The 24,362-nt window shown below is 44.3% G+C and overlaps 1 protein-coding gene across 10 annotated transcripts in view; it reads right to left on the bottom strand.

The window, feature by feature from the left end:
- C1QTNF12 (C1q and TNF related 12) overlaps nt 1-24,362 on the bottom strand; it is an 81,759-nt gene that overhangs the window by 41,800 nt on the left and 15,597 nt on the right. For 7 of the 10 annotated variants that reach the window (XM_074848507.1, XM_074848502.1, XM_074848504.1 and 4 more), the window contains 8 exons: nt 23,229-23,348; nt 21,998-22,109; nt 21,556-21,737; nt 16,828-16,936; nt 15,744-15,834; nt 11,412-11,490; nt 10,702-10,792; nt 1,074-1,288 (listed from right to left, as the gene is read on the bottom strand). In XM_074848507.1, the coding sequence (XP_074704608.1) occupies nt 1,119-1,288; nt 10,702-10,792; nt 11,412-11,490; nt 15,744-15,834; nt 16,828-16,936; nt 21,556-21,737; nt 21,998-22,109; nt 23,229-23,348 (954 nt within the window). In that variant the 3' untranslated portion in view covers nt 1,074-1,118. Of the gene's footprint in view, nt 1-365; nt 404-1,073; nt 1,289-10,701; nt 10,793-11,411; nt 11,491-15,743; nt 15,835-16,827; nt 16,937-21,555; nt 21,738-21,997; nt 22,110-23,228; nt 23,349-24,362 lie in introns of those variants that run through there. The other 3 variants (XM_074848509.1, XM_074848510.1, XM_074848508.1) reach the window with 2 other exon arrangements.

Here is a 24,362-nt window from a genome sequence, read left to right as displayed (position 1 = left end):
AACAGGGGGGAAAGCAAGAAGAATGTAACCCTAGCAAGGCAAGGGGCAACGGCTGGAGATCCACCACTGAGATGTCTAACACTACTGTCTGACACTCGCTCCCTTTCCCTGGCATTTTTCTTTAAAGGAAAGAGTAAATATGTAGGCACTGACCAATTCCACAAACAGCAGAGCTGCAGGAATCAGACTGACTGCAGTTCACTCCCTTGCCCCTTGCTCTTGGCTACCCAGCGTGCTCCAGCTGCTGCCAATGGCTTCGTAGCAGTGATCTTTTTTGAAAGGGGGACATTTGTCCTGATAGAGAGATCCAGGGAGACACGAGTGGATGCCTCGCGAGCACTCCGTGGTGGGAAGAAGCCTCTTCGAGCACGTGTGACAGGGCTGCAGCCCCACAAGATCAACACTGCGACGACAAGATGTGCAGGGACATGGAGGCATTTGCTAACTGATACATGTATGCTGCTGTAAGATGGATAGTCTCCAGATAAGTAACATGATACATTTTATTATTTAAAAAATGGGATTTTTATGTGCAGAATTTGGATGTCACACATACTTGTTTCTTTTTCTGACCATGAAAGTTATGTAGTTAATTGATAAAAAAGAAGTTACTTTTAACACAGCACATAATATTAACCCTCTCCTTGCCTCAGGCACTCAAAAGCTCTGACAAAGTCAAGTGGAAAATAAACTCTTTTCCAATCACTTAGCAGGTCTGCAATGGGAGGAAATAAGGAACTCTGCACACCCCTCAGATTGCATTAGTCAGACACTGCAGCATTTTTAAAATAGTCTGTCATTAATCATGACAACAAAAGAGAGTGAGAACAAGATCAAAGAGGTAGAAGTCTGAAATTCCTGTTTCCCCGCAGTTAAAGGTAACAACAAGGTTAGGAACAAGTGAGCACTAAGTGTTCTGATCGAGCTGGGCACCCACTGCTGTAGGAACCAGAACTTCTGTATGCCCCTAATTTTACTGGTTTAGCCCAGGTGAAGATCTACTTGCACAGATTTATCCAAACCACAGAAAACAGCATAGCAAGACTGGAACCTTCAAGGGGACGATATTTCCAGTAGCTCCTGCCTGTGGTTGAAACTGGAAATACCATCTTCTGAGGTCAGCTTTTCCTCACCTCCAACTGCAGAACACCTCTGGCAATGCAAAGGCAGCAGCATAATGAGGGGGTGGTCACCCAGAAACGTTTCAGAGAAGACACTCCCCCCACTCCCAGGGAAATTTCCATTTCATTTTCATCAGGAGGTTTCGGGAAGGCAGATGACTCTTTCCCTGAGTAGAAGAAAGATATGATCCTTCAGTGCTAGCAACTTTATGCACAAGCCCTGAATTCATTTAATACTCCTGTCCTCCTTCTGGGCAGGAGGAAATGAAAGCTCTCACAACTTGTGGCAGCGTTAACAGGAGTTATTCACACCTGTATGTAGAGCACTAGCACTCTTCACAGAGACAGTGCTCTGACTGGTCAGCAGAGATACCAGGTGATACCTAATGCCAATTTAAGAGAGTTCTAGAACTCAAGCGCTCATTAACCTTGGGTCAGCCCAATGCACTGGCTGCTGGAACCCACCAAAGAGCCTTTCCTGAAGAGCTGGGGGCTGAACTGGGCAAGACACAGAAAGAATGAGGGAACTTGCCCAGGGTCAACACGCAGGTCAATGGGAGTGCTGGAAACAGAACCCAGGTTTTCCATTCTTTTGCCCTGAGACTTATTTGATCCCAGACTATTTACTACCACAGGCAAATATGTGTCCCCTCAGGATACAACAGCCGTAGTCTCAAACAGTTCCAGGCTTCAACCCCAAGGGCAGCAACACAGCTGCCCATGTGAGCTGCCCTGTTCCTCACTGTCCAGCCTCTTGTAAAAACATCCCCAGAATCTCTATCACTTCATAAAACTTTAAAACCAAAACCTGGTTGGAGATATTTATACTGTTTGAGATCATTTCCCCCAGACTGCCTGTCATTCCTGTTTTATAGATTACTGGCAACTCCCAGCACCCTTTGCTGGGAAAAAGAGGGTTTGATAATTACAACAGCCCTTGAGAACTTTGCTTGAAACAAAACCAAAACAAAAACAAACAAACAAACCTCAAACTTCATCATCCTGTAAAGTCTTATTAGATTCCAAGTATAACACACACACACAAAGCAAACATTCAGTACCCTGTCAAAGGAGACACCTGAGATAGCTGAGCTAATTTAAAGCGGCTGAAAATTGTCCTTAAAGCTTTTTTTTTTCCCCCCCTCGCAACTAGAGCTACACTGAAGAATATTCTCCCATCTACTGAAACCTGGTTTCCTGTCCACGCAAGCATCTCAGCTAATTAGTATGGCAGCCAGTCCTGCCAAGAACTTTGTGCCTACCTTTAAACCTTGTGCTTAAGGAAACGGGCTGCCTCTGCCTACCTGCAGGAGCTGCAGGCTGGAAGCTCAGTGGAGGGAGGGATGGATGCTCCCAGTCTTACCAGTGTGTATCAATTAAGAGATCCCTCGCATTTTTCCTAAAGAAAAAGACTAGGAAATGTTGTCAGGCATTTATAAATAAGCCAGGAGTGCCTAAGTGAGGACAACAGGAATACCCAGAATGCAGCCCTGCTCCTTTTCTGCCACGAATTCTGAGCACTTTGTTTTTCTGCCCCCCACGGACCCAGCACTGATCCAGCTCCCCGCGCCAGCCTGTCCTTAACACCTCTTCTCACAGCTCCTGCAGGAAAACAAGCTCTGAAAAAGCATACGGTGAAGAGGAGCATTCCTTAAACAGAGCAAGACAACAAAGTCTTATCCAATGTCCTCCTGCCAGATAGAAGCTCCAAATGCCCTCATGTCTCCACCCCATCAACCAGGGCCACTTTCACAAGAAAGCATCATGGCTGAGCCTCCTTCCCGGAGAGCTGTGAAAACTGTATCTGCTCTTTCAGTGCTCTGCAAACTAGCCACAGCTAGAGGGGGAGCAAACAGCAGACAGAAAAAGAAACAAACACCGAAACCAGTGAAAAAACAAACATGCAAACAATGTTTATGCCAAACAAACACCAAACACAACACTTTCTTGGCCAAAAAAACCCAAGCTGCAGTAAAGAACCAAAGTACAGAGCGGATCTAATGAAGAAGCAAGTGCCTCAAATGAGGTTTAAGATCCTAACTTCAAAATCCACAAAACCTGTAGGACGATTTTATGGAAACACAAAATGTTGTTCTCCATGTGATACTGGGTTTCTCTCTTGGTTTTGCATCAGAGTATGTCAAACATTTCTCAGAAGTCCTAACAGTACAGAAAACATTTCCAAGCATGCTAGCACTGCGTGTGGGGACACCCGAGCTGTCTTGAAACTCAGCACAGGAAGGGGACATTCTGCAGAGCCAGCCGCACAGAAGCACCTGTATAAATCTAGAGTCTGCAATGGTCCATCCTCACCGAGCTGTCACTGCCATGCAGAGCTGTGCGCTCCCGTTCAGTGCTGCGTAATTTTAGAGCTGATATTTCCCTCCTTATCTCCATTTGGAGCCTCCATATGAATCGATTAACCAACCCCACAACCAAGAAAAAGCCACAACAGACATTTCACAACTGCTTCTTCCATCCCCACCCCCTCTGAGCCGATTTCTTTGTCTAGGCAATTACAGAACCACGGATCTGTGCAGAGAAGTTGAACTGTATGTATGAGAAAGCTGTTTGTTACATGGGTACGGTTTTGTCGTTACGCACATCTGCTTCAGCCCCGCTGTGGATCGAACAGGGATGTGAGAGCCTAAAAGCACAGGGCAGGTCTGAGGATTTCTGGAACCCCTCCCTTTGTCACCAGGGGGAGCAGGCTGCATGTCTTCAGCCAACCTGCACCTGCCAGTGGCTGCAGGGAGTTCAGAGGACTTGACAAGCTTTATGGTAAGTTTGTGGTGTCGTAGAGTGACGGCACAGGGCAGCCAGGTGGGCTGTGTTCACTGTTCCATATTAATTCCAGTCCTTTCCTCAAACCAGGGTGCCAAGCTCCCCTCCAGCACACATCCCTCAGCCCTCTGCTCCCGGCTGCCTTCCCCCTCCTCACCCAGACCCAGGCCTGCACACAACCTACCTCATGCCAGCTACAGCAAGACAGGTCTCATTACGTCCAATCTCACTTTACAGAAAAATAAGTCACCTTAAAGCACAGCACAGGAACACCCTGCCCACAGACACGCCCCTGGCACAAGGGGGTCTCTGGAGAAGCAGGGCCAGGAAGCAGCCCAGGACCCTGTGTCTGTGGACACCTCTTAGCTGAGTCTATGCTGGAGGTCAACCCAGCTCAGGTGCCTCAACAGCAGGGTTCAGGTTTGGAATTTCAATGTACGACCTAATAAAAGGGCACGTGTTTGGTCCCTGCACACTGAGCCCCTGCAAGATGCAACAAAATCAGCCCCAACCTGAACCAAAGTTACATTAATAGCTAGGTCAGTTATTCTGGAATATTACAGCATCAGGAACAAAGGCATAAGATCGTTGCCCCAGCTGGCAGCCCATCTTTCCCATCTTGTGTTTCAGGATAAAGGAAGCTAAAACATTTCCACTGTTAAGAATGTGAGATCATAAAGCGTAGGCCAGCAGCTCTCCTAGACACTTCACACTTTCCAAAGAGCCAGAAGGAAGGAGGCATTTCCAACTCTTACGGCCTGACCTGTCTATTCTCAGGACTACCTGGGAGCCTAGAGACTTTTAAACCAGAACTGCTTTCCACAGAGGAAATAAAAGCCTTTTCTAAGCCTGGAGATAGAGGTCATCTAAGTAGTAACAAAGAAATGCTTTTTTCCTCCTAAACATCAAACAAACAGTAGGATTACATAACTAACCAGCAGATGCAACTCCTCCACTCCACAGGGATCCAATATCTGCTCATCAACACTATTATTACAAATCCTACCTGGTTATCAGGGGAATACCGAGTCCTAGAAGCTCTGCAGGAAATGAGCTATTCTGCAGGAAACTGGTTACACCTGAATCCCTGATGTCTTCATCAATACCAGCCTAACCTGAGCTTTAAATAAAGTTGCTGAGTGAGAATCAGCTCTGTAATCAATGAGAGTTTGACACTTTTCTTTTCACAGATGTGAGCCAGGACACAAACCAATAAAGACTCAAAGTCTTCTTGGTACTTAGCTCTATTTTTAAGGGGTCACCAGCTCCCTAACTTTCTGTGAAACCTTAACAGATTCAGCTCCTTGGAGTCTGCTGTTAGGGAGCTCTATCACAGTAGTTATCATGCCAAACTATGGGGTATTAATTTCTAAATATCGTATAGTCTTAATGCCTATATAGGGCCAATTTTCTGCTTTTTTTACTACAGCCACCAATTCAGAATGGTTTTCATATTACCCTTGAGTTTTCCTTGAAGACTAGGCATTTAACTGACATTCTGTTGCTCACTTCTGTTTGCAGGCTTCTCTCCGAGAAGACGCTTCAAAAGGGTCCCTCTGATTTCATCATTGTTCTCAGGACTGATTTATAACCTGCGCCTATTTATAACAAGAATTTTATATGACAAACTCATCATTTAGCCCACCCTTCAAGGGGAGTTTACATGTGCTGGGCTCTCTTCTATGGAGTGAGGAAAGGCAGGCAATCTGCTGCTAATCCAACATAAATACCCCTGGAGTCAGCCTGGAGCGTGGCATCGAAATCATTTACAAAACGTGAAATTTGAATAGAACTTAAAACCTCATAACCTGTCAGCTCCCAGCCAGGGAAAATATTCACAGAGGGCCTGCAACTGGAATCTCAGAGCCTGGAAGATTGTTTTTATTTGTCTGAAGCAGTTAGCGGAGAGAGCAAGGGTGCAAACTGGACAGCCCTGGCATTGTGGAGGTACCTTTGCTCAGCTCCTAACTTGAACTCCACCTGTCCAAGAGCTACTTTGAGGCACTGTGTGAGTTAAATAGAAAGAATTCACTGCAGCTTCCATCTGTGAATGGCTGATCCAGCACTGCACTGTGTCCTACTGAGCCAGCTAGCATGGTGGTAAACATGGGAGTAGAGAAAAGTAGCAGGATCAGGACAACTCAGCAATCTGCTGTCAATACAGCTCCTAGGACAAAATTCATAGCAGCCATGCCAGCAGGAACTCAACTGAAAGGTAATTTTGGAGTTAAGCCCTGAACTAGGCCAAATACCTACACTCTGGGGTGAATCGCTGGCATTTCGGACAGATTTTTCCACCAGCCTCAGTGGGCTCTCCATCAGGCTCATACACCACAGTTATCTGCATGCTTTGAGAGGGCACCCAACATAGACAGAGCTAAAAATCCTGCTAGCAACACGACCTAGCCTAGACCTGTGAGACAAGGGCAGAGGCGTGTTCCAGAAGCACCAGGTTATGACATTTACCATCTCACTCAGCAAGTAACTTGAGCTTGAAGCTGGAAACTTATAGCTGGACTGTTTAGAGCAAGGAATTACGAGTGAAGATAATCACTTTTTATAGACATTGAAATTAGCAGTCAATGCTCATCCCAGGCTGGCTTGGTTTATTGTTCCTGAAACATAAGCTAAACAGCAAAGCAATCTATTTACAGAGCAGCCCCTGTGAGGGGGAAGTGTAGCAACCAGAGCAGCGCAGTATACGGGGAGAATATTGAGCCCAGAGAGTCATGTGGGACTGGAGCATCAAATTCAGTGTCAGTATCTTAGAAGTAAGCAGCTCTCAGGTAAGAAAAATTCATGTGAGAGATCTCAAAACTCAGGATCGTGAACATATTTCCCTTATTTGAGAGAGATCTGCATAGAAAATTAACCCTAACAGAACCATGGTGTTTTGCATTAGTTTTGTCTGAATCTGAACTGCAAAAAGCTCGGTGTAGATTGTTGCAAAGATGGAGTGAGGCCTTTGCAGAGGAAGGGGCTGGGAGGAAGAGAAGTGAGCAAGGGCATGGTGAAGGCAGCAAAGTTTTAGTAAATATTAACTGATGTGTGTGGGGTGCCACAATAACCTTTTTGAAAGTGCTCCTGAACCTGGACAAAACTATGTCTGCAAGTACAAGTTATTAATGTTCGAAACTTTTTGAAGGTGATTGTGGCAAACGTTTCTGTGAAGAACTCAAAAGATGAGGGTAGGAAGCTTGTTCCATGCAGAAGACATGTACTTTTCCTCACCTCCAATCTCCCTGAAGCCCTAAACTTCTTAGAAATTTTAAAGAAAAAAAAAATGCAGCAACTGTTTGTTTCCTATTCAGCAGCGAGGTGGCCCCATCATATCCTCCTGCCTCAGCTTGTACAGATAGTGCCCTAAGCATGCTGGAAGGACCCAGAAAAAAGCCCCAGCAATTTAATTTGTGCATCTTAGATTTCTCCCCTTGCATGCCACAAATAACCATTGCCACTGGGTGGGATTAACACACTTGGCCATTAAACCATAAGCTCAAGCACATGAGGTTTATTTTGTTATAAACAACTTCTTCATACTGAACTCAGTCCTCCTAAGTTCTTAAATTTTCTTGGACTATAAATTTTATGACTACAGAGGAGCACTGAAACTTTGCTTCGCACACCATTAATCTCCTCACTCCAAACAGCACGGAAGCCTGACAGAGGCTTTGTCCTGGGCACAGCCCAGCCAGGCGGCTCGTGTCCATGTTAGTCATGAGTTTTGTACACTTGCACCTCAGCACTGGGAGGCCCAGTCTCAGCTTGAGTCTTGGCTGTTTCAACCCCTTCTGCCCCATCTTAGTGCTGGACGGACAATCTCATGCTCGCCCTGACTGCTGGCTGAAGGCCCAGGGTACAAGAGAACTGCAGCCTGGTGGCATTCAGAGCTAAAGGACTTGAAGAAAAATAAAGTCTTTTGGCAAAAAGACCTGGGTGATGCATAGGAAAGCTCCTTAAGGGACAACCCTCTATCCTGAGGATAAGAAAAGCTGAACAAAAACCCCACGAACTTTCCAGCGGTGATAATGAGCTCAGGACACATCAAGAGCCACAATGTTTGTGTCCTCTGCTCACTTGGCTTCTTTCCCCAGTGCCGAGTCTGACAGCAGCTCTCTCTGCTGGCTAGAGCAGAGGCACATGGCTTCCAGGCACCAGAGGTGGAGGCTTACTCCTCTCCAAGGAGAGAAGTAAAGCGAGGGAGGTTGAAGCCTTCACCATTTAGGCTGCGTGTTCCTCAGGACTGTCTGACTACACGTTTAAGACAGCTTCTAGCACTCTGGGGAACCGCCTGGCAGGACAGCACTCCTTACATAAATAAGGGAGAACGGGTATAAAGGCAGAACAATTCATCTCCTACTAGGACGACCATGAGAGTAAAGCACAGCAAGGAAGGGGAAAAAAAAAAAAAAGTCACAAATCCCAAAACAAAGTCTGAAAAACATTTTTAGTTCTACAACAAAATAAATATTTTAACTCTGATTTACCAAGAACAGTGAGACTTGGTTCAAAAAACCTACAGATATAACAACATATGCTGAATGTCACAACACTTTGATTATGTTGCTGGAAGTCATGCATGAAACAGCCCAATTTATTACAAATATTCACAAAGTACAGTATAGTAATACATGCCAGGATACAGGCCACTTGCCCCGATTACACTTACTCCATCAAAGCCCAGTGTAAACAGCCAATCTTTATTGATAGGGTTCAGTGCTACTCGTGTGTTACCTGCTTTCTGAAGCTCCAGGGATGAGCACTCTTGCTACTTGCTGTACCTGCCAATAGCTGTGGACTCCCCTCTGCCAGCGGAGCACCCAGTTTATGCTTAAAAGTACATTCTCCCCAAAATGTACTACAAAAAATAAATCCATAGGAATTCTGGCATGTACTGTGGAGTAAGAATGAATACATAAACACTGATAGCTGCTATATTTTAGATAGTCACACAGGTCCAGTTAAAAAAAATGCATTCCATTGACCAGAAATTCAAATTTACCTGTGTTTACTTGTGTAACAGCACTACTTTATTATTCTCCGTACCCTCTCCTTCCTCCTCCAATAGGTATCACTTTAATATGGAAAAAATACTATTTAGTACCCTTAAAGATCTGTCTCAAGGTATTTATAACAGAGATGAAAAAGTTTCAGCCATGCCTGTTCTGCAGCAGATATTTCCACAGCTCTTGAAATAAGACATCTCTGCACACCACCAACTCAACAGCAGTGTTAGCAGAGCTTGTAGAAGCATCATATATCAACCTGAACAACGGACCCAGAAACCCAGAAAAATGACATTTTTTTCCATGCCTTCTGCTGTCCCCAGCAGTCCCTGCTTTCGTTGCACGAAGATAGTGTAGTTGATCAAAAACTGCAACACTATGCAAGGGATATCTCCTACACACTGCAAACATTCAAGAACAAGTATCTTGGACTCCATTTTGGGCCTTGCTATCATCTATTTATGATACTGTTATACAATTATTTCTTCAGCTAAGGTGAATCAATAGAAGGGCCAGTTGAAAGGGAAAGCTACAGGGGTACATTAGATGAGTGTGGGGGTTTTCTAATCACAAGGATGTTATCGCCTCTTGGGCAACACCTTAACACCATGATATGTCAACACCCTTTTATTTTGTTAAAATGAGTTTATAGCCTGGAGCTATATGCAAAGCTGCTTTGGGGCTCAATCTCACATGCTTACATTTGCAGAGATTTGTAGAAAACCAGAAAACATTCACTGGACGGTCTTTGACAGCACTTTCAGTCTCCAAGGAGAGCTCTGATAGACTCCCCAGGACCCTGGCAACCTGACAGCAGTAAGCCTTGCCCCTGTTTTCTTCCATTATTTCACTGCAGTTCAACAAGCACCAAACATGTGACACATCTGATCTGAGGCGTCTATCCTCACTGTCTTTGCCAGCCTTCTGACACCCAGTGTCATGCATTTGACACATTTATAAAGGATTATATGGCACCTCAGAGGATGCTCTTTATATGATGCAGTCCAAAACCACGTGTGTAATCTTACTAAAACATAAGAACACAAGTAAGGGAGCTCACGCCAGAACTGGTGCCATTGGCCTTACCTTTTCATAAAAACAAAACTGCACAGGCAGTGAGGTATTCGGCTTCATCAATAAGATCAAGGAAATACTTAGATATGAAGAACCACAATTAAAGAGTTCAGACCTTGGATTCCCAACTGTGAGGCAGGCATTGTCTGAGAATTCAACATAGTTCTTGTCAAATACATCCAATTCTGAACATGAGAGAGGGCCTATACCATTTACAATTGTACAAAAAAAAGCAGTTTTGCTGGCAAATCCTTGTCTCCTTCCTCCACAACACAGAGAATATAGTTACTATTTTACTTTCCTTCTCAATCCTTCATTTACAAAACTCAAACACCCCACAATCAATCCCAAAAGACATGCTGATTACAAGTGCTACTGCAAAATAAAGTTATAATGTAACAATTTCCAAATCTCAGTGTATTGTTCAGTTAGCATCTGGTGAAGCACAAATTAAATAGTACAGAATTTGTTTCTGAATTATAAAAGTATATTTTTTTATGATGAATGAACTGGTGTGGACCTTGAAAATCAGTAGTCTCTGAAAGCAAGCTGATTTACATGTAAAGGGAAAGGCTCTTTGCTTGTTTAGAAAGATGCCGACAGTTACAGGAAGCAGTCTTCAAGAGTCAAAATAAAGGTTTCTTCTGTCAAATATACACTGCAAGGCTCTAATTCATGTCTTTCCCTGCTACACTGCTGCAGGTGATGTTACGCACCCATTAACATGCCCATGAAATCTGATCCATTCTGAATGGTGATGGGAGCTCCAGCACTGTTGTCCACGAATATGGAGGTGTACTGGCCAGCCTGCAGAGAGAACAAGAGGGAAAGGAAAACATCTCACACTTCATCCCAGTGCAAAAGGAGGGGAAAATAAAAAGCATTTCTACCATGAACTAAGCACAGAAGCTTCCTCTCCTTTTCTGCGGCTCCTGGGAACAGAATCTGACCAAACACTTTTACTGCAGCACATCAGCTTTGACTTGGTGGAAGAAATTTTCTGTAGTGAAACTGTGCTATGAGTTTATTGCTTAACTAGGTCCTTACTGCACTAGCACCTTTTTTGGGTGTCTAGTCAAGTGGCCATCTGTGCTTCAGATTCCCTTCTATGAAATGGGAAATACAATTGCCATCTTGACAATGCAAGGGGAGATTTGAGAAAGAAAAATATTGACTGTCATTTCTTAGAGGGAAGATTATTTCTGCGGCTTAAGATCAGAACGTGAAAGACAAGTCTGGTTTTCACTCCTGCTCCTGCCACAGATCTTCTCTAGTCACCCCAGGTAAGGCATTTAACTTCATTAACCTTAGAAAGAAGGTTAATAAAAACTTCCCCACCTCCTGGTAAGATTTCAGCCTTGCCAGTAAATAACTCCACAGCTTGCCAAGCAAACTGGTGCAGTGATTCCAGTCTGCACGGGCTCACCTGCAGCTGCAGTAGGCCATGTACATAGATAGTGAAGATTTTGCTGTTACTTTCCAGACCAGCGATGACTTCCAAAGACCTAAACAGTAGCAAAAGAAAAATAAACAGGTTAAACACCTGAGGCAGCCACAACAGTTTTATGTGGAATGACGAGAATCTCATGACCTCCCCAGAAATAGGGCCTGGTGGTTCTAGTGCCCGTCGGTACTAAGCAGGTGGCCTGTTGACTTCATTCTAGCAGTAATCAGCTGCCTTGGAAAGAGAACAGGACAACCTTGTCCTCACCATAGCGTCCAACAGAAAACCTACAGAGCATACGGGATTGTGAATGCGAATCTCAAGTAGAGGCAGGAACTGGGAGCCACCTTCTCTCACAGAGGCCTTTCTCATGGTCCTGTAGTCTCTTCCTGCCACCCTTGAACACGTGCTAAATACGCCCTTTAGATTTATCTACATACCAGTTATCCCAGTTTGTTGACCACCACACTAGTTTACACTCTTGTTACTCTGCAAAGAGCTAGCTCTATGCATTCTGCCAACAGCAGTTCGTTCATTTTCGAGGTATGAAAGGCCTGTTTCACCTTAACAATGCAAGAAAGAACATACTCTGCAGCTGCAAGCTGTTTTGGATCAGGGCTCAATTACAAACCAAAAAAACCCCCAACATTGTCCTTCAGTTAAAATTCAAGGGAGAGGTCCAGATCACCCCTCAGGCACTGTTCTAATATTATGTTGTAATAGACATCATATTCCTTGCAGTAGCAAGATGTAGGAGAGCTGCTCTCTGTGGCATCCTCTGTTTACAGAACTCTAACTTGGCTCCTTTGTACAGGATTCAGGGTTGAAGGAGGTGCCCGAGACGTCAACAATCAGAACAACCCATGTAAGCTCAGTTCCAAAGCAATATGAAAGCACAGAGCTCCATGCGTGGCTGGTTCTTCTGCAATCTGCCTAGGCCGTGGTAGCAGACCTAGTTGCTTTCCCGAGAAAACCAACCCCTTTCCTCCCTTTTTTCCATGAAGTGGTGGTGACGAAACCCAACAAGTGCAAACGTGCTGTTTCCAGCCCCCTTGCAAGGAAATAATACACATAAAAGGTAGGGGCAATTTGGCCCAGAGAGAGGAAGCCACTTGGCACCACCTTGATTGAAGAGCTCAGTCTGTGTGTCATACCCTGCCAAAAGCCTAACTTGGGTGGGAACTTCCCACCATTAATCTCTTCCACTCCAACTGTCTCCTTGCCTCTGAGTTTCCATCTCTCTCTGCCGAAAGCCCTCAGGGCTCTTTCAGCTCCCTCAAATGAATGACTGTGTACGCTGCCATCCCCAGGAAATTCCACAAGCACGGGTAGCAGCTCAGCCTGTGCCAGCAGAATGTCTGTCCAGACAGGTTCCCATCCCTCCACCCACTTTCCTTCCACGCCACAGACCAGTCACACTCTCACCCACCATATGAGAGATGCCTCTCAGAGCCAGTACTGATTCTGCTTTGCTCCCACTGCTGCCCAACTCACTCAACTCAGGGCAGCCTCACAGCACAACCAAGCATAAATTGTGACCCTGGACAACTGATGAAAACTCAGAGTCAGACATCAGAGAGCTTTATCTAAACAATTAGTATCTGGGTCAGTTCTGTCTAAGAAAAAAAAAATGTTTCTACTGTTACTGTTCTTTGGAGAATGTAGCTATAAATGCTTCAGATAGCAAGTTAATCTCAAAACATCCCAATAAACCTGCCTGGGCTGTATGTGACAGAGGTTGTTTATACATCCCAGCTAGAACCAGAATAGTTTTCTAGGAGCTTTCAGCTCAAAAGCCCTGCAATGAGGAAGGCAGGGTAGCTTCTGTGGCCCACAGGGAAGCTTCCTATTCAGGTAACGCTTGTGCTTGCATTTACGAGGACAGGGAAGCAAGACTAAAGTCATGTTGAAAGCAATCAGAGACCAACATTCATTCTTTAGTAATATCACTGTAAGGTTGTCTGAATAGACAGCAAAGAGAAAGAGACACAGACAGACACTGTCCTTGGAGACAGAAGTGAGCCTTCCAGAAGAAAAACACTTTGTTCTCTCTCAGATGCCTTAAATCAGTTGGGAGCTTGTGGAATCCTTAGGAAGAAAAACTCACCACTGTAACTTTCATTTATTTTGCAAAATGGTTTAAGTGGGATTTATATTTTCTGTATGATTCTGTAACTGAGGACGCTGTAGAGTGGCGATCAGGATGGGAGAACAGCTTTTCACTCTTGGAGATCTGCAGGATCAATTTAAATCCTTACAGGGCTTCATAAGTCTCACCCACTCATACACTCAAATCTTTATTGAAATAACATCAAGTCAACACCACCAACTGACAATATTTTTCCACATCCCAACAGGGAATATCTTTCCACATCCCAAAAGCACCTAGAAAAAGATTCTGTGGAACTTGCAGTCCCTGTTCACAAGGAATTCAAGGGCTAGGGACATGAATCCTCCTCTTGATGAAATTGCTAAGATAAGTGGAGATTGTTGTAGGTGAAAAGAAAAAAGCACCAATACTGAAGATAGATAAAAATTTGATTCCTTGAATCTGACTGGTCTTTGCTATGCAGAGTAAAGGACAGGAATAGGGATCTGCACTGTGCAAAGGCAGTTTGAGAGCGCTACTTGTTAAAAGGACAGTAACATACTGCCCTACTCATACCTGTTCCACCCCTCTGATTAAAGGCCTGGGCTGTCTCAAAATCACTCGTTGTCCACATGCATCGCAGATTTCAAGATCAGGCTGAGGTCCATTCTTAGCATGATCTAAAGGAATTCTCACAAGTGCCAGAAATTAAATGTCCCATAAGTTCTGCAGCTTATCAGAATATAAGGCATTCCTTCAAGGGACAAGAAGTTACACCCCACTTCTGCTGACATTGTGACTGCAGACAGTCTGTCACTGCCTCACTTTAAGTGCTGCAATCATAAAAGACTGTTATAAAACAGTCTACAAGGCCAAGGAGGTGCCAGTTGCTCCAGTCAGCAAGCTCCTTGACTTCCCATCAGGTCAGTGGCACACAGCTCCCTCTTACCCTAGTTACTAATGAGTACTCAGATACCAATCATGTCTTTCCCACAGGCCAATGAAACCTAAGAGAGGTTTATTTATTACACAAGGTTTCATGTCAAATTCACCCGCCAATAAAGCCTCTAAACTGAAATGCCTGTGGAGAGGTCAGTCCTATTTGCAGCACTCTGACTCATGAAGCAGGAAAGGTGAGGGCTGAAGCAGCCAGTCCAGCAGCAAATTTATGGTTTTGTGGGTTTTAAGTTGCACCTGTGGAGTGGTTTTATGGACATATTTCAGTGGTGCTATTGCAAGGGTGTTGCTACAGCTGCACTGGAAGAGCTGCGGGCAGGGCAGAGCAAATCTGCACAGCACTGTACAGATATTTTTCCTCCTGGGACAAGGGCTGAGCCATAAGCGGAGGCAGTGGCCACTCTGTGCAAGCAGCATTGCCCTCTGCTGGGTGCAACTCAGCCCAGCCCAGGGGCTCCCCAGCCCCTTCCTCCAAGTGAACCTTGCCAAATCTCTCCCAAGCCAGCTGGCCTTCTCCGAGACACAGGGCATCTACATGCTGAAGCTGGGAGGATGACAGAGGCACAGCAAGCGGAGCAGCCAATAGTACGGTGATGCCATGGCCCATGGCATAAGCAGCAACACACAAGGTTGCCACGGCCTAACAAAAGTGTTTCTTTAGCAGAGTGTTGCTAATGGATCCTGGCAAAGAACAATTCAGCATGGTTCTCTGAGCAAGCTCCACAAGGCAGCTGTGAGAAGGTATCATATACCTGTATACAAGCCCTGCACTTTCTGTCTCAGGACCCATTTGCCTCTATTTTCCACCTACTCATTCTCCTCATCACTCCAACACTTCCATGGCAACAAGAGTGAGATGCTGTGATCCATTCAGGATGCAGCTGAAATTATAAAAATTGACTAACAAACTCTGGCACAAAATTAAAATGTTCCTCTGCAAACCCAATACGTTCTCTCACTCCGTATGTTTATGGTGTTAGCTGAGCATTCAGCATCTTTAGCTGCCTCCAGTTTCCGCTGACTTCATTCACAATTCTCTCAACATATGCAATATTTAGCTATTTAGAGTAATTAGCACTGAAAGGTTAAAAATCAGAATAAAACACACACATAAAACCTAAGGGCCAGATGGCATCACTCTCTTCAGAAACATTCTACAAGCATTTATCATATAAAATTCACTGTTGGTGAACCTGATTTCCACAGTTGGTTGAAACATTGGCCCATCTGAGAAAAATAATTGCCAAGACAGCACCGCAGTAACTCACGTGTATCGGTGGCACAGCGATTCAATGCAGATCAACACTCGGACGTTATCTCTGGCTCGCAGCTGGACTTTAGTCTTCAACTCACTGTGGTCTGGGGAAAGCAGTGGAAGAAATATAAGCACTTCCACAACACAACAGAGCAGCAGTTGCTGGTGTTTGGCTTAACAGAGACACCAGTAACCTTGTGACTTCTGTATTGGGTTTGCATGGCAAGGTTTTGGTAGCAGGGGGCTACAGGGGTGGCTTCTGTGAGAAGCTACCAGAAGCTTCCCCCATGTCTGACAGAGCCAACGCCAGCCAGCTCCAAGACAGACCCATGGCTGGCCAAGGCCGAGCCCGTCAGCAACGGTGGGATAACATATTATTCACCACTGTGGGGGAGGAGGTAAAGAAAATCAGGAGTAAAATTAAGTCTGAGAAGAAGGAAGGGGTTAGGGGAAGATGTTTAAAGATCTTGGTTTTATTTCTTATTATCCTACTCTGATTTGATTTGCAATAAATTAATCCTTTCCCAAGTCGAGTCTGTTTTGCCCATGACGGTAAGTGGTGAGTGATCTCTCCCTGTTGAGCCTTTTGTTATATTTTCTCTCTCTGGTCCAGCTGAGGAGGGGAAGTTATAGACTGGCTTTGGTGGGCACCTGGCATCCAGCCAGGGTTAACCCACCACAACTTCTTAGGAAAGCACCCTTCTGGTGTTGGATTATAAAATACTTCCTCACTGAATGATTAAAACCATTGAACAAACGCACTGGTGACAAAACACAGTCAAAACTGCCTTGATGCAGCTCTACATCATCATGTTCATTTCTTCTAAATTTTTGATGGAAGCCGTAATTCCACACATGAATATATTTGGTCCCTAAACTCATCCTCCATAAGGATTGTTTGGTTTGTGTGGAGCAGCCTGATGTGGCTGTGAAAGTACCCAGCTCCAAGGACAGGGGTTTGGGTCATGGTACCAAAGGGAGAGCTCACTGCAAAGGGCTGCCATTGCACGTGCTTCAAATCAAACAGGACCCCGAGAGTTCTCTCCTTCCTGCACCTCTCGAGCTGTACAGAAAAGGTTTCTGGGGACAACACTCACCAACATGGACATTGGCTGAAAACTGGTAGATGCCAGACACAGGTGCTGTGAAACGTCCTGTTGCCAGATTTAATCCTGTCCCCCGGAGAAAAGCTCCTTTGGCCAGAGGCTGTAAGATAAGAAAAGCAGACCCTAAGCAAGTCCTCAGCACCCTCAACAACTACCTCTGCCCATGAAAAAGAACAAGTTTACATGCATGAGAGCAAAACTGAAAAAATTTGCAAGGCCTTGTCTCCCCACAACACACCTTCCAGAAGGGCACGCTCTCAGCATTTCATGCCCACAAGAGGCAAAATGATGAGACATGAAAATGGCCTTTTTGCTCACTCCCAAACTCTTCTAACTCATCTTGATTCAGACTGTGCTTACTGCATCCCTATGCTCTGCTGGTCCTAGTGGCCTCTAGCCTCCCCTGATGTTCTGATACACAAGATCTCCCACTAACTGAGTCAGGAGGTCCCTATTCCTCCCAAAGACTTCCTAGATGGGGCCAAACAGTGTCTCCAGGTTTAAAAACCTGGAACCTTATACACTGGTTTTGTGATACAAGTACAGAGGAAACACTCAGATGGGTCTCCAGAGGTTTTCTACCCCTTTAGGTCTAAGTCAGATGGCTTTGATACTGTTGAAGAGCAACTGCTTGGATTCTTACAGATTCCATATTTAGTTTCATTTTGTTCTAGCCTTGGATTCTACAGAATAGGCAAAAACCTAGTAAAATAGCATGCAGCTTCTCCTCATGGCAAGAAAGCAGTCTTAAGTCAAACTTGCAGCAGATTATCTGACTCAGACTAAAATAAACTCTGCGAGAAATGTTTATTGTTTGCTTTGGCCTGCCTCATATGAATTTGGCTAGAGCTGGGGAGAAGCAGGAGTGGCTTCAATGGGCCAAGAAAGCGCATTAGTCAGACTCTGCTTCCACCGCAAGGGCATTCTGTGCAATGTGAACACGTTCCCATGAATGCTGTCCTGACAGATTTGCCCCGCGTCGGTCTTATGGGACAGAAGAGCTGTTCCAATCTGACTCTGTAGAGGCACACACACTGCTATATCCCTAAAACATGCACAAATGTATAATTGAGCAATCCTAACAACCCAATATTTGCGTGTGTTTTCCAATACTAGATGGCGAAAGGGGCCTGAGACATGCTGAAGAAATTTGTAGCAGTGTTACCACTGGTGCTCTTATGCTAAAAAAAAAAAAGTAATGGTACGCCTTTGTTCAAGTATCAGAAGGAATTTAATTGCCTCCCCATTCTGGATCATCACAGCCAGATATTGCCAGCTTTCACAGTGCAGGGTAGGAATAATTTATTTAGCTTTCACTTTGAAAGAAAGTAAGGCTGCAAATATTTGGGTCTGGTGGTGTTTGTTTAGAGAGTTACTAAAGGGTAGAAGGAGCGAAATGACTAACCTGCCTTTATTCAGCAAATCCCAGGCAAGGCTCACAAAACAGTAATTATTTATTTACCAAGATCTAGCTGTAGTCTTAAATTTGATAGAACTTTACTAGAAAACGTTTTGTGTATGCATGTGGTGGTGAAAATATATCCGTGTGCAACAGCAACGGCATTTCCCTGAAGATGATATATGTATAATGGGAAAACTAATAACGAACTGCAGAACAACTATGTTGCGGACAGTGATTTCTAAGTCTCTACACTTATCAGTGTGCACTGATGTGTGCCTGTGTGCACATACACGCACACAAAAGGAGCTCTTTTTTCTTTACGTGTACACCCACAGACAATATAACAGCCAACCCAGCAGCAAGGGCTACAGAAGGAGATTGATTCCGTCCTTACGCTGTCACTACACCATCACTTTTGGTAACGCTATTTTTGCTTTACCTCACTGAAAGAGCAGATCTAAGCCCTGTATGTGCAAAACTGTACTGAATAGTTAATTCATTCCTTTCCTGTTACAGCTATTAGCAGAATCAGCAACATAATTCCAAAACCACTGGCTGAGCATGGAAGGCAATTTTAGGCACCAGTAAATTATCACTGATAAAACATTCCTGTTTCTTCATGCCCTCTGTGGCTTTGTTATTCTTTTGCTGATAGAAATAGACAATGCAGGGAGAGGTCTTTGGGCAAAATATTCCATTAAACCCCATGCCAATTAGAGCTCCCTGCTGCATTTGCTGCCTCACAGCAGCATACTCACCTATCTGCTTCAAACGCTGCACTGATTTATATCCGAGAAACTAACTACTTGCACACAGCTATTTCAGTAGCCAGACCAAAAGCAAACAAAAAAGTTAGTGTCCAACCATTCTGGTCAAACCAAGGTCAGCTTCTCCTCCTCAGTTCATCTCCTTCATACACTCCATAGTTTACTTCCAGGTGGAAAATAGGAACCACGCACAAAGAATTGAGATATGAACTGTCAGTTTAGCTTTTCAGTGACAAACACTGCAGAAAGCAATGCCTTGACTTATCTATTATTAAAGAAAAGGATAACCCAGCCTACACGGCAACCACAACACACGGGGGATGCACCAATCTCCTGAGCAGCAATAAAATTCAACTGCCAAAGGTAGACATGTAGCCTGACCTCAAGGTACTGGAGACACCGGGACACCTTCTGGGATATTTCACCATGAAAGGCACGTAGGCCACCTTAGCCTTAAATGATCTGATTCCAGTGATGTTCCAGGGCTCCAGATAAATCCCACTTCCATGGCCTGCCAGAGGCTGAAGTTACTTCAATTCCTGCTGTGCAAAGTACCTTTCTGAAAGCTTTTGCAACAGGCAATTGTTAGAAACCTCAAAGCATGAGATACAGGAGGAAGAGGTGTGGGGAAAGGAGTATCATGTGTTTCATTTCAGATACTAAGGAAATTGTGAGACCAAGAGGAAGAGTGGGAGGGAATGTTCTTGGAGGAAATTTAGCATGGAAGGATGAGAAAACCATCATGCTCTCTCAATACTTAAGGTCAGAGCGACTGAGACACCATACTCAAATGATAGAGTATGGAAGTGATAGGCCATTTCTCAGCACAGGTTCTTTCCACTATCTCAAAATGTTTTGGGTAAGGTCCAAATTCAGGAGTTAGAGTCAAGCCCTATTATCTCACTGAGAAGTATCAAACTGTTGGCTTCTTCACACTATTAAACTGACAGAATGGAGGAAGGGAAATTTCTCTCTCTACCCCTTGGACTGTTTCAAGACAATGTTTTCATCTTTGCAAGAGCATCCACTGTCTCCCTCCCTGCTAAATTCCCCTATATCAGACCACAAGCTAAAACCAGACACTTCTTGTCCCAAAGCTGAAATGAAAAACTGGCATCCAGAGGCCTGCCAGCCCTCCCACATCAGCTTCAGGGCCAGAAGCAATTAGAAAGAAGCTAGGAATATGATAACAAAGCATGGGAAGCATCAGCCTACGCACCGATTGCCGAGATGTCTTTATTCTCATTTTCCCTCCTAATTAACGAGGCAGCAGATCTCTCTAGCCCTGCCCACACTTCAAGTACAATCTTGCCTCTGTGCCAGCACCCACAGAGCTGTCACACCAGGCTTCCACAAGTGTATTTGGGAAAGATCCAGGAAAGCACCCCATTTAGAACATAACCACTGCCTCTAGTCCTGCAGCTGTGAGAAGTCCTAGCAGCAAAACTACTCCTTAGGAAAGGATCTGCTGGACAGGATTCTTCAGAAATGGGACTCAGTACAGCTGGGCAGAAAGCTTAGCACCTTACTACATGGATAGTGTCAGCAAACCCTGCTGACGAAAAGCCATACTCCCTGTTCATACTCTTCAAACTCTTCTTGTCACATCACAAAAGCAACCGTGTATCTGAAGGCCTTCTGCTCTTAGACAATCTTTGTGACTTCAAAGTCTAAAATAAGTCTCCTCAATTACCAAGTAACTATTTGGTTTTAGATATTAGTTTGCCTAACATTTACACTTCAAATTCAGATCCTATTTGCAACTGGTTCAGAAATGGTCAGTAGAAGTTTTAATACCAAATTCAAGAGCTTGCTTGTAACCATGCTTATAGTGCCCTACAGCATCCCATTGTGGTGTGCTTGTCATTATAACATGACTATAACAAAATGATATAGGTAACTTCCAACAGTCTTCTATAAAAATTATGTAAAGAATTTGAGCATCAGGACTGGCCCATCTAACAAAATGATGGCTCTTACGTGGGCTCACAAGTCTACAACCAATGGCTGTCTACCTCTGACTTTTTCTACATCTGAAGGTTACTCTGGAATTAAACAGGGTGTGCACTGAAAAAAAGAACAGATCCTTCAGACTAATGCCAAACATGGTCAAGTCTTTCTTCATCATTAACTGAAATAAAAAGACTGACTGTTGTTTGGACCTGTGAGACAGCCCTCTCTTGCACAGACCTGTCAGAACTTCAGTAAGAACTGTAATAAGATTCAGCTGGGCTGCAAGAGAGGGAGAAAGTCTGTCTCTTGGGTTTGTCAGGAAGGAGAGGACCCAAAGGTCAATGTCTATCTTGCTGCAGTTGAGTTTCAGTGCTGAAATCACCGTGTGAGATCCTACTTCTGTCCATCACAAAAGAGGTAGTGCTATACTCATAGCATCCAAGCCTGACACGAGCTTCTGGAATTAGTCTGCCCTTTTAGGAAATGCCTTAATCTACAGAGCCACCTAGCAGCTTTGCAGACTAGGGGAACTACAGCTAATCTACGTGCAATGGCTCTTGTGGAGCTGCACAGGTTCAGTCTGTAATCCCTTCTCACCGACTGGAAGTTCTGAAGTTCTACCAGGGTCTTCTTATCTACAATGACTTGTCCTTTTAGCTTGCAATGGAACGCCTCCTCCACACGTCTGTGGGGCGAAACTTCCTCCAAGGAGAGCAGGAGTGGAGGCAGCTGGCTAGGATGGGCTGAAATAGCCAGGGATGCTCGACGCTCAATTGCTTCTGAGAAGAAAGGAAGAAGTAGAGGAAAATAAACGCTTAGTTTAAGAACCTGGTCTATGAAGCCATCAGTTGTGTGATTAGACTTCTGCACTTAACTCTTCAATTTGAACTAAGCAGCACTGGGGAAACGTTTTTTCAATTTTTGATTGCCAGGTAAGGGAATGCTTTAAGGTAAACTTTTGCAAAGCCAATTCTTTATTTGCCATGGTGCTTACCCAAAGATGCAGATCACAAAAGCACACAGCTCTTACAGTCTTTACCTTTTAATATCTCCTTAAACTCCTGCAGAAGGACTTCCCGGGTGACTTCAGCACCAGGTGCTCCTGGAGGTCCCTGGGGACCAGGAGGTCCTGGGGGCCCAACAAGGCCACGCTAAGGAAGTAACCAAAGAAAAACATGTGAATTGGAACCAAGGAACTGCACTGCCAGACAAAAAATTCTTTCAGCCATGAGCCAGTTCTACAGGGCTGTCAGCCATGTGAGCAGCCCCCTCCACTATCAGTTCAACTACAGGCCTGATGCAGTAAATCTTAAACCAACTCTCCAGCCAGCACTTGGAATTTACTCACATCTTTATGTGGGAAGATAAACTTTGCTCAGGTAAACGCTGACTGGTTCTTCAAGTACATATATAGGGTGTGAAGCACAACAGGCACAAGACTAAATTCGCTGCCTCTGTACCTTCTTGTATCACCGAAGTATCATACTAGCCTTTGAGCTTCTTATTCTGCCTGTTTGCTAACTAGAATAGACATCTAGCCACACTTTACGTTATTAATATATCTTGCTCAGACATAATGATCACATACATGAATATTTGGTGTGACAGTAAAGCTCTTGGGGAAAAAAATGAAATGGTTCATTCAAAGCCTGTAAAGGTTAGGCACACACACATCAGAGCTTTAAACTAGTAGTATGAACGTGCAACAGTGTTATCAATGCTATTTTGATGTATATTGTTCCCAGGGAGTGCCTGTTTCCTCAACTAAACTGCAGCAAACCTGCATGGATGCACTTCTGCCTACAGGCTCACTGAGAAATAAAAGGAAATCATTAAAAGCATTCAAGATTGTCTAAGTAGCAGATTAAAAGTAACTCATTAATTTGAAATAAACGACTTGTCCACACCTTGATTAATATATCCTTTGAGATACCTGGACTTTATCTAGTGGGAGAAAAAAAATATGTTAATTTTATTTCCACTGAGCAGAAAAAAAAACCAAAAAAGGCTCTGTCCAAGGAACAGCTGGTTTAAACAAAATGAATGTTGACAGTGGAATTCACATACCTTATCTTACAAAGCATATAGCACTTATTGTCTCAAACTTCCCCAAAATACTTTGAGAAATTAAAAATAAACAAATTAAAACGCAGCACACTTTGGTGTAAGAAGGCAAAAGCTGAAGCATACAAGCCACCTTGCATATCAGCAGTGGGAAGGGAAGCCACAGGGCACATTTATTAGCTGATGGCAATCTAGCAATAACCTACTAATTTCTTGTCTTTCCCTTTGCATCTCCTTTTAGAGGTATTGCCATCGTCTGGGCGGTGAACAAAGGAGATCCAGGTCCGCCGTGGATCTGTGATTCGAGGATCTGGAGATTCTAGGATCTAAAGAGAAACAAGAACAAAGACTGATATCGCTGTGTCTCTTTGGCCACTACAGGGATTCAGAGAATGCAGTTTCCAGACCAGACTGTTGTCTGCTGCTTAAACCACATCTTCGATCCAAACATGCTGCATTTGGGAGGACATTGAAGGTGGGATAAAACTGGATTTTACAGTTCCATAACAAGCATTTCAGTGTGGATTATCCAGTAACATGCCACTTTTTGTCTTCATTTACAGGAGCATTGCAAATGCAGGACAGCACTTGAATCTGAGTTCTGACGCAGTGCATGAAAGACATCAGTCTTTCAAAGAGTCCCATTAAAGTGGGATTTTTTTCTTCATAAGTTACAGGTTAAGCTTGCCAGCAGAGATGTCCCACAAGCCAGAAGATGCTGCCCTTAAAATGTCAAAATGCCTTCTCATAACTTAATATGCTATCACCTGCAGGGCCTCCCAGCTCCCTTTGCTTAAGAAATCAGTAAGAGCCATGATCTGGGAGCCAGGGTACCTCAGAGACCTTTCTCAAGCTGCTGAGACTCTCAGCCCTCTGACAGTCCCAATACATGCCACAGAAAACCTGCCCAGATGCCAGAGATTGTTCACCACTGGCATCTGACACTTATCAGTTGGATCAATCAAGCAATACAGGGAGATTAAAACGTACAGAAAACCTTGAAATGCTCCGTAACTTTCAAATCACAGGCTGCAGAGTGACAAATGTGCACACAGAAAAAAAAAAAAACCCAAACCCACAATTCACAGTGAAAACCAAAGTCAATGTCTGATCACAGAAAAGATGTCCATTTAACTACCTCGGCCATTCCTGTGTTCTGCAAGTATGTTGTAGCCATAGAGGAACTATCTAGGGAAGCTTTGACATTACAGTGCCTAGTTCTGGATCCCTTCTAAACACAGACTGGATGGAAGAGAGGATCTGTCTTTATGAATTTGGATCCACTTCCTATTGGACTCCCTTGTTCCCGTTACTCACCTCCCAGAGACAACCAGAAGTGA

Source organism: Strix aluco, chromosome 22 (genome assembly GCF_031877795.1).
Source record: "Strix aluco isolate bStrAlu1 chromosome 22, bStrAlu1.hap1, whole genome shotgun sequence".
NCBI classification, from domain to species: Eukaryota; Metazoa; Chordata; class Aves; order Strigiformes; family Strigidae; genus Strix; species Strix aluco.
This window is presented reverse-complemented; position numbering and strand designations above follow the sequence as displayed.